Raw genomic sequence first — 13,989 nt, forward strand, 5'->3', positions numbered from 1 at the left:
GCCATAGCACTCAAAAAACAGTTTGCTGCCCTGTCTTTTCTCGCAGCTGGTCTAAACATTTACACACACTGACTGACTGTGTGTGTGTGTGTGATGCACAATATAGAATATTAAACTGCTCTCAACGTGATTAAAATGGTGTTTTGGAAGGAGCCTTGTGTGTCGTCCATTTTACTGCTTTTAGTAAATGAAAGCACATTACCCTAAGACAACCCTCCCCCTCTCTGTCTCTCTCTGTTCAGGATCTCTTGGATGGCGTTGAGTTAAGAACGAGGCGTCCCTCCAGCTCCGTCTTCAGTGACTCTCCTGCTCACAGTCGCCATGGAGGCTCCCCGCTGCATTATTATCTCCCCGGTAATGTGCCCACTCAGGCAAAGACACACATACAGCACCACGCTGTCAAATACACACTATGAAATATGCAGCCCCTATGGAAACATGTCCTTGCTCTTTGAGTGGGTGCAGCTGGGATGCCGCGTCCCGTTTGGAGGCCCAGAACTCCTCGCAGCAGTCCTGACGCACATGCATGTAGTTTCATCAGTTTGTCTGTGTCTCTGTGTGGGCTTATTCTGCTCCTCATGCTTTGCTTTCTCTCACTGTGATTGGCTGCACTGACTGCAGGCAGTGAGAGTGGCAGGAGTTCACCCTATTACAGTCAGCCAGAGCCCAGGTGTACCACACCCACCACCTCCACCACCACCTTCCAAGCCCCCAGGCATTTCCATGTGCCAGGTAGGCTGCCATCCGTAACGCTGACCTGTTTGCTAACACGAATTTTGAAACCGAACTTCTCCGAATTTTACTCGCCCTGAACCTTGCCATTTTTGGACTTCTGAACCATTAATCATCTAATGTGTTTCTATATTTTGATTTAGTGACCCAGACCCGCATCCTGACGCCAGCTGGATGCACTTTTTAAAATATTTTAGAGCCTCAACAATAAATGGATTAGTCAAAAAATAAAAGGAGACATTCACTGACAATGAAACTGACTGTGATAGAAGAAACTGAGACGACATATTTTGCAGTAATTTGGTGATTATTGTCATCCCTCGTCTTCCAGCAGGGAGTAATTTATCCCACTAATCTGGAGCTCTTGTATAACATATGAGCGCTTTAATCTAAAAACTCAAACCAGTTCATTTTATTGAAAAAGTCCATCAACCCTCTATTTTATCAAGTTCATGCAGAGCTCCTCCCTGAATGTTTCACTCTGTCTTTGTTCGTGTCACTTTTCAAAGGCCTTTACTTTTCACTGCAAGCTGCGCATTTGGTTTCCCTCCATCATTCCCTCCTTCTGCCTTCAGTCCATTTTTCACTGCATGTTCCCACTCTCCGTTTTTTCTCAGGCTGTTATTCCTTGCCAACCCTGCGACAGCACTCCCTCTTCGACACTGAGCAAAATGTATTTGGTGGATGCTTTTATCCAGAGTGCCCCACAGTATCACAAGTGCATATAAATTTAGCGTGTATGGCCCATTGGGAGTCAAACCTCTAACTTTGGCAGGGTTAGTGGCACGCTCTGTGCAATATTTGGAAAAGATGGTTTTTGCTTTATTGCAGGTTATAAAACAAACTATTTTTTGATTTAGTGTAATATGTTGTGGTGTTGCTCTTCCTGTACTTGAAGCTGAGTGATTACTCAGACAACTCCGCCAAATGAGAACTACAAAGTGCCACGTGTTCCTGTCATATCTAAAGTTTCTCTACCTTCTTCCCCCTCATCTTTTCCATTTGCTTCTCCACCCTTTAACTGCTCCTCCCTCTTCTTTATTCCCGTGCCATCTGCTGCTCTTTCCCGTAGTAAGTCTGTGAATCTGTATTAATCAGCCTTTCTGCACATCGGTCAGGTTGTCTGAATGCACAACGCTGTCTCTGCCATAGCAGTTTATTGCCTGTGCTGTCAGCTTTACAGCTAAGGAGACTGTAAATGTATACAGTTCATTTGGTGGGGCAGGATGAATAAGGAAATCCACATTACTCCTATCTCCTCTCCTCCTCTCTTCTCCTCCCTATGCCCTTTGCACTTATTCTCTTGTGGTTTCTGTTGTCAGCCTGTGAGGAAACCAACATCTACAAGAAACCCCCGATCTATAAGAGACAAGGTCAGTCGACTCCTCACGACATTGTGCTTATGTTAGGTTGTCTGCCTGTCAGCCTCTTGGTTGCTGCATACAACCAACCAACTGACAATGCATAATCAGTATGAAACATGCTTATGTTTGTCTGAATTAATGAATCTGTCTGAGAAAGGATCTGAATCTCAGTTATAGTCTTGGTCTGTCCAACATCTGGTGCTTCTGATGATTGTCAGTCCTGAATTCCTCTCCAACTTCTCACAAAGGAAAATATTTAGAGAACGTGAAAGCACTTCCTCTGCCTCTACACAGGCTCGATGCAGCAATAGTAGCAGTATTATCCAGTGTTTCAGTGTTTATGACCCTTCAAGTAACCATCATGATGATGGAGGCACCAGTATGACCTGATGTGGTAGGCACCAACCGCAGTACTGACATTAAGAAGATAATCAGGTATCCGTCGTGATGTGACCAATCCAATTCAGTGGTTCTGTTACTGTATCAGTATTCCTTCAGTTACAATGGGCCACCTGCTCAGGTTTTATGGTACTAAATATGCCAATAAAAAAAGTGTCGCTAAATAAAGCAAACTAATGTAAGGATAAGAACCACATGTTTGGTAGTAGCCACATCAGAGACAAGGTTACAGATTCAATTCATGACGTGAAGTAAAGCTGAGAGAATCAGCGCCAAATACTCTGAGTGTGTAGGTGATCCATCAACGCCTCAGAAACACCTCTGGAAGATTTACTCTGAGATACAAAGTGCTGACAAACCTCTCTCTCTTCAGTGTGAGCGGGCAATCTGCGATATGGGCCCCGTGGAAGAATTTGAATTTGTAACATGAATCATTTATGGATCAGTTTTCATATTAAGGCAGAGCGGCATAATGAGTTATGTATACTGTATATTTGTACTGTATAATGCATGTTATTGTCAGACCTCGCTGCATATCAAAAAGAGAAGTTTTTAAAGCAGAACAAGAAAGTGTGAGGGACAACTGAGAAACACAGTATGAACAGCAGATGTACACAAATGATTTTATGTGAATTATTTTTGCCATATTTCAACAGCCCCTCCTCCTGGTGCAGGCCAAAAAGTCTGCATTATCTGTTTTGTTTTGCCTTTGGTGCATTGTATTGACTCTGTAATGTCTGTTTTGAATGCAAAAATGTTAACAGGTTCAGGATGTAGGACGTTGCCTTGTTGAGAAACATATGCATGGCTTATGGTCTGCATGTTCAACATGCAAGTCCCTGATAAAGACTTTATTTGTTGTAATTTTGCAGTTCAAGAGAAGGACCAAATCCCTAACACCATGCCGGCAGGTAGATGAAACAAAAAGCTGATTCCAGTCAAACAAAACAGGCGGGGAACGAAATTAAAGGGAGCAGGCAGCAGCAAAATCCATGAACAAAGGAGGAATGCAACAAAATTAAACTAATAACCTCCTGATATGACACAAGGAACACAACAAGATTGTCTTTCATTTGACAAATGAGAGAGGGCAAACACATGAACTAAATACACAAAAGATGAATACTTAACTAATGAATAGCAGATGACAAAAACCAGCAAGTAAAACAAAAAGGAAGCATAAAGAAATAACCACAAGCCAAAGTAGACATTTCATTGTTGGATTTTTGCATCCAGCTGGACCATCCAAAGACTTAAAGTCACATTCATGCCTCCACAGCATCAGTCAAAATATGACCTTTGTTAATATGTCACCAACTCGCTCTCACCACTCCGTCTAATAAAAGCCACGTTCACAGTCTTTTTTTTTAACATCGAAAGGAAATCGCAAGCTCATCTGCTGCTAAGTTGAGCAACGCAGGTCTTGGTGGCTTTCATATATTTCACATCACTACCTACTGCCCTTCATCCTCCATCAGCGTTGTTGCATTGCACCCTCGACAACTTTGTTTGCTTGCTGGAAGATGTGCATCACATCTGCTCTGACCTCCTTTCCGTTCTCTGTTCCCTTGTTTATTCTTGATGCCTCTCGTCTCCTCCTCCCTTCCTCCCTCCCTGCTGTGCCCTCCCCTCTTTGTAAATAAATGCACTACTTTGTCCGTGTTATTTCTCCAGTGCACACCCAAAATAAAAAACATGAAACATCTCACACGCTGGTTGAACGGTGAAACATTTCAGAAACCAATAAAAAACAAATGAACCGGGAGCATTTTTTTCTTAAAGTGGAAAATGGTTCAGCATTCTTCCGCATTTCCTTCACAGCTGATTATAAATCAACCTAAAAATGGTTGAAAAATTGTTTCCTGATACAGTTTTGCTGATGCAATTTCCTTTCCTCTTTCACTCAGACATGTCTGCATCTCCAACAGCCAATAGGAGTAGGACCAATGAGAACCTCGTCAATTCTGCCAACTGTAACAGCCTTTACCACCCGGACTCCAACTACTACCCGTACACTGGCTCTCCAAAAGGTACTGCTCCCTCTTTTTCTGCACGAATATTTACACCAAATGCAAGATGCATTCACAGCTATGTCCTCTTTTGTCTCCATCCCTGTCCCTAGTCTCCAGGGTGAGGAGGTTTTCGTCTGGAGGAGAGGAGAATGGATGGAACCACAATATAAACAGGGTAAGAAAGGAAGGCATTCTAATGCTTCTCCATTTTATATTTTAGGTGTGTGTGATTATCTAGTTGGTAGTTAATATCCAATAAGCTTCTAATTTAATGCTTCTTCTCAACCTCACCCACTGGACGTGATACAAAGCGATGCTCCTGTCCCTTTCTTTCTTTCACTTCATGTTCATCCCTCTATCTGTCCAAACAACAACCATTGCCGTTTTCTGTCTCATCCTGCGTTACTCCATCAACCTTCCATCAACCCCTGCATCCATCCCACTCAACCAACTCTTATTGCTCCATCTATCTGTCCATTTGCTCGCCTTCTTTTTTCGTCCCTTTAACCCATCCTTCTATTCCCCCCCGTCTTGCTCTTCGTTCCTTCTCTCTCCCTCCCATCCACCCACAGGGAATTGGCAGGATGATCCTGAAGGAGGAGATGAAGGCGCGGTCAGGTTGTCATGACAATGACCAGTGGGGGGGCAGACGCAGTTCCCGCTGTAGCAGCAAGGAGGCGCTGAACAATCTTGGATTCAGCTCCCTCAATGGCTGTAAGTCGTCGGTTGCGAGTTGTGAATTTTGAGTGTGTTTGTGTTTGTTGTTAAATCTGTCTGCCTTTTTATACACATTGAGGTACTAATATTTGTTATCATTATACAACATGCAGCTGATGGGGATCAGCATGTTGTATTAGTTTTAGAGGTCATCAGCTAAAGTATTTGCAAAGTTGAAAGTTTGATCTGATGATGGAACTAGATGAGAAGTAAAAGGTTCACCAAATTATGATTAATCCTGCTTATGGCCAGCCATTCAAGGCTTGCCAAGACATTTCACACAGAACCTTATGGTGGAGCTGCAGGAAAAGTCAGGGGTCACCAAAATCAGCAGGCTTCATCCTGTGGCCATCATGATGAATCTCATAGTTGCTGAAATTTATCAGTTTGGACCACAGGCTTTGCAGTCCATGAAGCCATGCTGCTATTGTGACCAATATTTATTGATTGTTTGCTTAATTGACCTTGTTTTTTATTCGTGTTCCGGAGGAAAGCTCATGAACACTAAGAAGCACACGGTCTTTTAAGGATGTAATGGGGTTGAGTCTGTGGTTTAGGTTCAAGGTTGGACTTAGAATCAGATTTGAGTGAAAGTAATGGTCATGATTGGACTTTGATGAATGAAATGAATATGGAGGAATACTGTGTGTGTGTGTGTGTGTGTGTGTGTGATGCTGAGCGAGCAGTAGCAGGGGGAGTTTCTCACTTCTTTATTAATTCGCTCATTGATCCCATTTCTCATTGCATTCAGCACATGTACGGGCGAGACGGTGATGGAGAGAAAGTGAGAAGGAAAGAGAAAGAGAGAGAGTGTTTAGGTGGAGGTCAAATGGGAATCAAAGACAGGGTGTTACAACAGGAGAGAGAGAGAGAGAATGAGATAGAGAGTGAATTAAATTTAAAAGAGAATGAAAGAAAGGGAGTGAGAAGCTAAAGCAATTTTGGAGCTGTTCGGAGAAGATGTATGACATGAAGGCAGGAGGTAAATCAGGGTCAAGAGAGAGAGGGAAATGAGCTGTGAGCAGAGGGAGGTCAGTCGCTGAGAGCTGTGGATAATGTGAGTGTTCAGTGCTGTGTAATCACTGTGGGTTCATACTGTCTGCTGTTATTGCACAGATTAGAAAATGCAGAGGGGTGTGAACTCATCTATTCTGGAGAAGAGGAGGCTAATTCCAAAAATGGGACTTTCACTAATAATTCACACTAGGTGACTCATCCCTCAAATGATTTTGGTTTGCCTCTGCGCCGCTGAGAGATGTTTCAGGTTGTCCACCCGTCCTTACGAACGTCCTTCTTTTTTAAGAATTCATACGCTACTTATGACTAAATTTCCTGTAGCTGGCTAATAGGTCAAAATAGTAAACATGTAACATTGTGTACTGTAACACTGTCATTGTGAAGTTAGCATGAAGTTAATCTTTAGCTCAAAGCAACCTTGTGTCTGTACCATTTATTTACTACATGTATATTTACAGCCCCACATAGGTGCTAACATGCCTGTTGACTCTTGCATTAATTAAACCAAAGGGTTTAGCTTCCTCAAGTGGTTTTCATTAGCATGGGGTGTCGGCTCTGGACACAGAGACTCGACTTGGAGTTATAAAGGCACAGTTGTTTACAGTCTGTCGATCTTATCCACCTTTGCAGGGCTCGGGATGCTTGTGTGGTCTAAAACAGAGGAGTGATCCTCATTATTATTGGAATAAATAAGAAATACAGATCTTTTAACATTTATTTTGCCTTAAAAAGCCAATGAGGAGCTGGTTTACTATGGTACAAGTTGTAATAAGGGAACACATAAAAAATGGTGAAGCGGCTAACTTCAGCAGTTGGTGAAATTTCACACAAAATAATTTACTTAAGGAGAATCTCTAATTACAGCTGATACAAGAAAAAGTAACCACAAAGGAACCAAACAGACAAAGAGGGAAATTCTTAGTTCCTCTTTAACATCAACATAACCACATAACAGTTTCTTTAACAGTTAACTGAACTGCTCTCACATTTGCACACATTAGGTCCCACTGTCAGGCTCTTGACTGAAAACTTCTGGTTGCTATGGTGATTAATTGGCTTATTAACCACTGCACTTCCAGAGCCTTTGTCAGGATGATTATAAAGCAATAATTAAGGTCATATGGAGGAGTGTAATAGCCAACTAAATCTCAAGCTTCAAGCTATAGCACGGTGCAATAAAATTACAAACAGCAGTGGGTGGCCACAAACACATGCATTTTTTAACATGAGTGTTTCCCGATGCTGCATGGCTGTGCCCGTGCTGCTTCATATTTTATATGATGTGTAGGTCTTGATGGTGTTAAGTCTGCATGTTGAAGCTGTCAGGGGCATATCTTCACACAGCTGATGTTTTATAGATGTCCCACATCAGCTGACCTTTTTTTTTATTATTATTCCCCTCCCACTGAAAAGTAACTCTCTCAGTTCATTGTTTGTCCTCATACTTTTACTGTGTTACAGGATTATTACCATCAGAGGCAGGTACAGGTGTCAGCTCAGGCTTTAACAGCAGTGTTCAAGAACAGTTTCTACATCCTCACAGTCTTTTAAAGAAGTACAACGACCCAAAATTTACTTCAGTTGCTGATATCAGTGTTTTTCTGTTTTGTCCACATATTAATGTCCTGGTGTCAAAGTCAGATTTTTTTTTATTTCATCAGCTGGATGTATGCATTCATGGCCTGCCTTGTGTGTTCACAGCATTCGATTTTGCCCACAGCTTTACGGCTGTGACATTTGAAGTGATTTACAACAGAACTTTTAAATAACTTAAGTAGAAGATATACAGCGTATGTGAAACATGAGGCCTTATTGTGGTTTTTCCAGTAAAACATGGTACTATTGGATATTTTGTTTTCCAAACAGAATTTTATGCAGTTCATTCCATGTCAATAAGATCTCATTTAAGTTCTTGAAATGTAATCCATGTGTAGAGTTTTTAGGCTGAAGACACAAGAGAATTTGAATTTCCCGGATGTAAAGCTGGTGAAGTGAATGGATTGTCCGTTTCACTCCCCTCCCCCTCCTCTTGCTGTCTCTGTGTCCTCAGCTCCCAGGTCCGTCTACAGTGCAGACAGCGGTGAGTGGCTCATCAGTGCGTTTTGATCTCTGAGGTCATCTCAAGGGGACGGCGACAGAGCGGGCCACCTTCCCTCTGATCCCCTTCATCCTGTCGGTTCTGCTGTGACAGCGGCACAGCTTTAAGTGGGAGATTGTTATCAGCTCACGCACACACACACACACACACACACAGACACGCACAAACGCACCTCTTTTCTTTTGGGTTACAGGTGGGGAAGATGGATGGCACTGTGGCTTAGGCCTGTATTTATCAGCTTTTCTTCAGCAGTCGTAGCAGTAATCCAGGATCTCTGACCTGAACCCCTCAGTTACGCAGGACACTTTTGTCACAAAGATTGATACGTTTCAAGGGAGCACATTACCCCCACTTGGCCTTAAAATGCCTGTCGTGCTGCTACATTTTGTAAAATGTAGGCACTGTGTTTCCTTGTGATGTCTTCACCTCCTCTTTTATTGCACCTGCATGGATTTAAACATAATAATATCCCAACTTAGCCTCCAAATGTAGTTTTGAATACCAAAAAATTGAATTTTAGCGCACACACACACACACACACACACACCCACTGTGATATCATGCCATTAGAATAAAATAGCTGATCAATAATTTGTGAAAACTGCAAATTGCTCCAAACCATGACACTGAGGGTTAAATGGCAGCAGTGATTATAGGCCTGAGACTCACACCACAACTAATCTGTGAGACTGTATCCCATCTGAAGATGACAGACCCCTTACAGCTTAGCGTCTCCAAACGCCGGTCTGTGTTCTACTGTGTCATACTGCCTGGTCCCAGCTCTTTAACATCCCTGTGTAATTTAATATCCCTTTCAACACCAGAGTGAACAAGAGTGAAATGAACAGAAGGAGAAGTGAAAGTGGTCAGGAAGCGGGGAGTGGCTGGTGGGGATTGAAGACAGTAAGACAGTAAAGTGAATGTGAGACAGGCGAATGACTACACTGCCCTCTGCTGCATCAGCTGCAGCAGTGCTCACCAAAAATAAAGGCCTGCCCGAAAGACGCATTAACATCACGATATTCCTCAAACTTTGTCAGTGTAGCATGTTTCTGCCGCTTGTATTTTATCTTTCTGTATTTGGACAATAACCAGAGGATGAAACAGCACCTCTAAAACAAATGAAGCAGAAATTGGTTAAAGGTCACACAGGTGATTATTATGCTTCCAAAGTCGCTCTGATTTTACAAATCTGTGTGACGCTGGAGCCACACTTCTTCATCAGGAGTCTGTCAGGTGGGTGGGAGGCAGTGGCAGCCTTGAGGTTTAAAAAGCAGCTACAGCATGTGACAGCAGCAGCTGCTTTGAATTCTTGTACCAAATGGAAAAAACTGATGAATAAAGATGTTCAAAACCGTTTGATAATCCTTCAGCACATGGCAATAAAACACTGTTGAATATGAAACTCACTTGTCTTGTGAAGCTCCTCAAGTACTGTACTTAAGAAAGGCCAGAAAGAAAAAAAGAATAAAACTTTGTGCAGCCATTTTTTCCTCATCACTGTCCTGTTAATCATCTCACGACCCCTCAGATGTATCTTGTTAGGCTTTGGGGGGACCTGACGCTTAGACTGAGAACCACTGGGTTTAGTGCAGTACTTTTACTTCAGACACAACAAGTACAGTTTGCTGGTAATACCTCTGTGCTTTTAGGAATAATGTTTTGAATGAAATCTTGTAACGGAGTATTTTTACACAGTTGCACTGGTACTTTTATTAAATGATATGTGTGTTTCTTTAACTACTGCTGCTCTTTGTGTATAGAGGGACTGTGCTTGCATTCACAAATTGAGGGTGTTTGTATTATTTTGCATAATCTGCATGTTTGTTTATGGTTATGTGTGTATATTTGTTCTTCCAGACTCATACGTTGCCAAATCTGCCTCGTTGCCAGGCTACGGTAGAAATGGACTGAACAGGGTGAGCAATCATAATTACTGTGTCCTTGTGTGTGTGATAGATGGAGAGAATAAGATAGGCGTGGTCATTTACTAAATTATATGCTATGGCAGTAGTACTTCATTTGCCACTGAATCTTTGGAACGCATCAATTTATTGACTCTTTATATGCAGAATATTTTAAGATTTCCATTGTCTTTGTTTGACCATGTTTGCTGAACTGCTCTTGTCGTCGTCTGGCAGCCTGGGAGTGCCGGTGCAGATTATTTCCAGTATGACAGCGGTAATGCAGTTAATTGGCAGATCAGAGGTAAGCCTGCTGTACAGGTTAAATCTGTTTATGCCAAGTTCTTTAGTAGTTTTCTCCTCATTTGCCTCCTCTTCTGGTGCGTGTGGTTCAAAGTGTATATCATAATGGAATAGCGATGACAGCAAGTGAAACAATTAAAGGCATAATGTGAAACATTTCCACATTAAATGCTTTAATAAACACTGGGCCTATATCATATAGATTGTTCAGTTTACATATCCCAAATATTTCCAACAGTGTGTGATGTTATTCAAGGTAATGGTGCTTTCTCTCCTGTACCACCTCTTGTTGCTGTAAGGAGCACACACACACAGGAGAAGTTTGGCTTTAAGGTTTTCTGCCAGAAAACCTCTCAGGCACACAAAACATTCACCTGCTGTTTGTGTCTCGTGTGAAACCAAAGTTGATTTAGTGTTTTAACCCTGATGTTGCCTAAAAATGTCTACAAAGTCTCGAAATAACCCTTTTAAACTCTGGTCTCCTGGGTGAGACTCATTGTCCCTCTTTATATGTCGGCACCTGTCTTCTGAAAGGCTTTCTGGCAGAAATGGTTTTTGGCAGGCAGCCCTGAATGCAAACAGATGATACATCAGAGAGTGAGGATGGACATTAACGAATTAACTAACTACTGTTTCACTTGTCATGGAGCACGATTATTCATTGGCCTTTGCTGTGTCTTTAGCCTGACAATGAAGACAGCACCTGTCATGATTCTACTCTTAACAATGTCATCAAACTGCATCTTCGGTTATTTGTTTTGACATAAACTGTGTGTATAAGCCAACTCACTGTGTTTTCCCTTCTCTCTTTCTTTCAGAATACAAGGTAAGATGCTCTTTCCAAAGCCTGTGAACTGAGCCAAGAGGGAAACATCTGCATCAGTGGATAAAAAAATGAGGATGATGTGTTGCCTGTTTAAAATTCATATGAATTCATCGCACTCAGCTGTGCATTTTAGAGACAATGGAGTAAAACAATCAAAAATAAAAGGTAATGGCACGCAGGGTTTGTATAAGAGCCGCCAGCCTTGTGCATCGCCAGACAAGTCACCCCTTGATTAAAAACTTATTTGAAAATGGAGAGATTTACTGTATCAGAAGTTTCACCTGCTTTACTGGAAACTGAATTAACAGTAGCATTATGCCTTTCTTGTGTCTCAATGAAACAGATAAACTAATTTTTCTAATTTATTTTAGCCTCTATCACTGTTGTCAATGCAGCATGTGGCCTCTAGAGGGTGAGAGAGAAAAAAATATCAAGCTATAACATTCAAATCTGAGCTGGTTTTCAAAGGTTATTTTTAATGAACACTTTTGAATGACATCTTGAGAGAATTGCAGTCATATTTACAGTTTTTGTTTTTCAGGGCCCATGCTCAGTTTTTAAAATTTAATTCACACTGGCCGTATTGCATTTTGGTGCAGGAGGCTTTCGGAAGTGACAGTTGTAGATGGTAACATTGAAACATCAGCTCTGTGTTTCTCTGTCTCTCTCTGTTAGATTTATCCATATGAAGCCCTTATTGTGTCAGTTAGAGGGCAGCAGCGTCTTCCCAGTGACGTGGACCGAGCCAGACTGGAGGTAAACCACTGCAAGACTTGCTTTTACAAAATATATATTTTTCTATTCTCATCTTTTCTGTCTCATTTTGCAGAGCACAACAAAATGGACTAGAGTATAATGAACACAGGAAGATCCTCAAAGTTGTAATGCTTCGTCCTCTGGGGACCAAGAATGTCTGCACAACATTTAATGAAAATGCATTGCAGACATATTTCAGGCTGGAAATGTTATTTACACAGTTATTTATTAATTGCATTTCTGAGACAGACAGGGATTCTTAGGATTTTTACGATGTGGTTGACTTACCATCTCTAATATGCTCTATCTTCTCTGTCCTTCCAGCGTCACCTCTCACCAGAGGAGTTCTACAGAGTCTTCGGCTTGTCCATGTCTGCCTTTGATCGTCTCCCTCAGTGGAAGAAAAACGAGCTGAAGAAACAGGTCCGACTCTTCTGAGAAAATGAAGCTGCCAGGAGCATCTAACCCAAGGTCCAACACCAACAGTGTGCTCTGATGAGCTGGCCTCAGATCGGACCCCAGATTGACTCTGTGTCACAGCAGAAGGGGAAATGACTCAAATAAAAGTTTCTCCTCCTTTTGAGGTGGCAAGAGCAGAACTGTTAGCCTCCGTATCTCGCCGCACTTTTAGCTAGTGTGCACTTGGACTTTTTATGCAATACGAGTGGAACTGGCCAACTGGCCTAAAGGGGAAAAACTGGAATCAGAAAGAAGAACTGGTAGGACAGCATGATGACTTTGAGAGGCAGCAGAGGAGTCAGACTGGGGCTGCAACACACAGAAAGTTAATGAGTAGAGAACGAGTGAAGTTCTCCCTCTTCTACCAGCAGATGGCAGCACGTTAACATGAGCACCAGGCTGGCTGGCTGATAACATGACCTGATGGACTGTAAGCTGAAGTACTTGGTACTCTATTGAGGGTCTGCCCTGAGCCAAAGCTGCATTCGTGCCGAAACTGAGGAGATTGTCTGGGAGGGAAGACAGACTGACAAACTGTTGAAGGCGAAAAGGATTTGGTCACACAGACTTTATCCTCAGCACCTCATAAGCTGATAAAACAGGCAGATGACACAACAGTGTGATTCAGGTTCCAGAGCGTGACATAAACATTGATGTTTTTATAATGTGTCACAACTGAAGACCAACTATTTCCTTTCTTTTTCAGTACTGGGATGTGTTTGATTTTGATGTCAGTTCTTCCAAAGCCATATCAGTTCTTCTCTGCGTCACGAGCAGGCTGTACAGTTCACTGAAGTGGTTTTTGAAAAATGATGTGGTTGTAAGGTTTAATGTGAATGTGTCATGGCTCTGGACTCAGAGATGTTAGTTAAGTCTACAAATCAGGTTTTTAGTACTACACTGTGTGTGTGTGTGTGTGTGTGTGTGTGTGTGTGTGTGCAATTATAGCTAATGACTAATAGAGGATTTTCATAGATGATTGTTGAGAAGCTTTCTCATGAAAGAGAATAAACAATGATGAAGCAAAGGAAGGAAATAGGAAGAGGTGGAAGAATTAAAGATGGGGAAAAGGGGGAAGCAACAAGTGAAGGAATGTCTGAAGCCTTTAACAAAGAGAGGATTTGTGTTTGCGATAAAACGAGAGTTGCTAAGCTGAAATGGATTTAACAGGAACAGAAAATTTGTTACAAATTGCTGAGGATGTTAAAGATGAGATAATGTGGCTCTCTGCTGCAGGTACTGAAACCATGAGGTGTATGTTTACAGCATTTGATTTATTGGCCTAATATGAATAATTTGCAAACTTGTGTCTGTCACTACAATACCTTCTGAATAAACGATTCAAGCATCAGTAAGTTATTATTTATTATCCGTGTTATGATTTGTTTTTAATTAGCTTTGA

The 13,989-nt window shown here is 41.9% G+C and overlaps 1 protein-coding gene across 2 annotated transcripts in view; it reads left to right on the forward strand.

Annotated features, from left to right (window-relative positions):
• Positions 1-13,949, forward strand: part of LOC124070834 (actin-binding LIM protein 3-like) — a 39,431-nt gene extending 25,482 nt beyond the window's left edge. For both annotated transcript variants that reach the window (XM_046411108.1, XM_046411107.1), the window contains 12 exons: positions 243-354; positions 622-732; positions 2,055-2,105; positions 4,403-4,525; positions 4,618-4,682; positions 5,080-5,221; positions 8,292-8,321; positions 10,200-10,258; positions 10,481-10,547; positions 11,365-11,372; positions 12,048-12,128; positions 12,453-13,949. In XM_046411108.1, the coding sequence (XP_046267064.1) occupies positions 243-354; positions 622-732; positions 2,055-2,105; positions 4,403-4,525; positions 4,618-4,682; positions 5,080-5,221; positions 8,292-8,321; positions 10,200-10,258; positions 10,481-10,547; positions 11,365-11,372; positions 12,048-12,128; positions 12,453-12,566 (963 nt within the window). In that variant the 3' untranslated portion in view covers positions 12,567-13,949. The remainder of the gene's footprint in view (positions 1-242; positions 355-621; positions 733-2,054; positions 2,106-4,402; positions 4,526-4,617; positions 4,683-5,079; positions 5,222-8,291; positions 8,322-10,199; positions 10,259-10,480; positions 10,548-11,364; positions 11,373-12,047; positions 12,129-12,452) is intronic.
• The last annotated feature ends 40 nt before the right edge of the window (positions 13,950-13,989 follow it).

This window comes from Scatophagus argus, chromosome 14 (genome assembly GCF_020382885.2).
Source record: "Scatophagus argus isolate fScaArg1 chromosome 14, fScaArg1.pri, whole genome shotgun sequence".
NCBI classification, from domain to species: domain Eukaryota; kingdom Metazoa; phylum Chordata; class Actinopteri; family Scatophagidae; genus Scatophagus; species Scatophagus argus.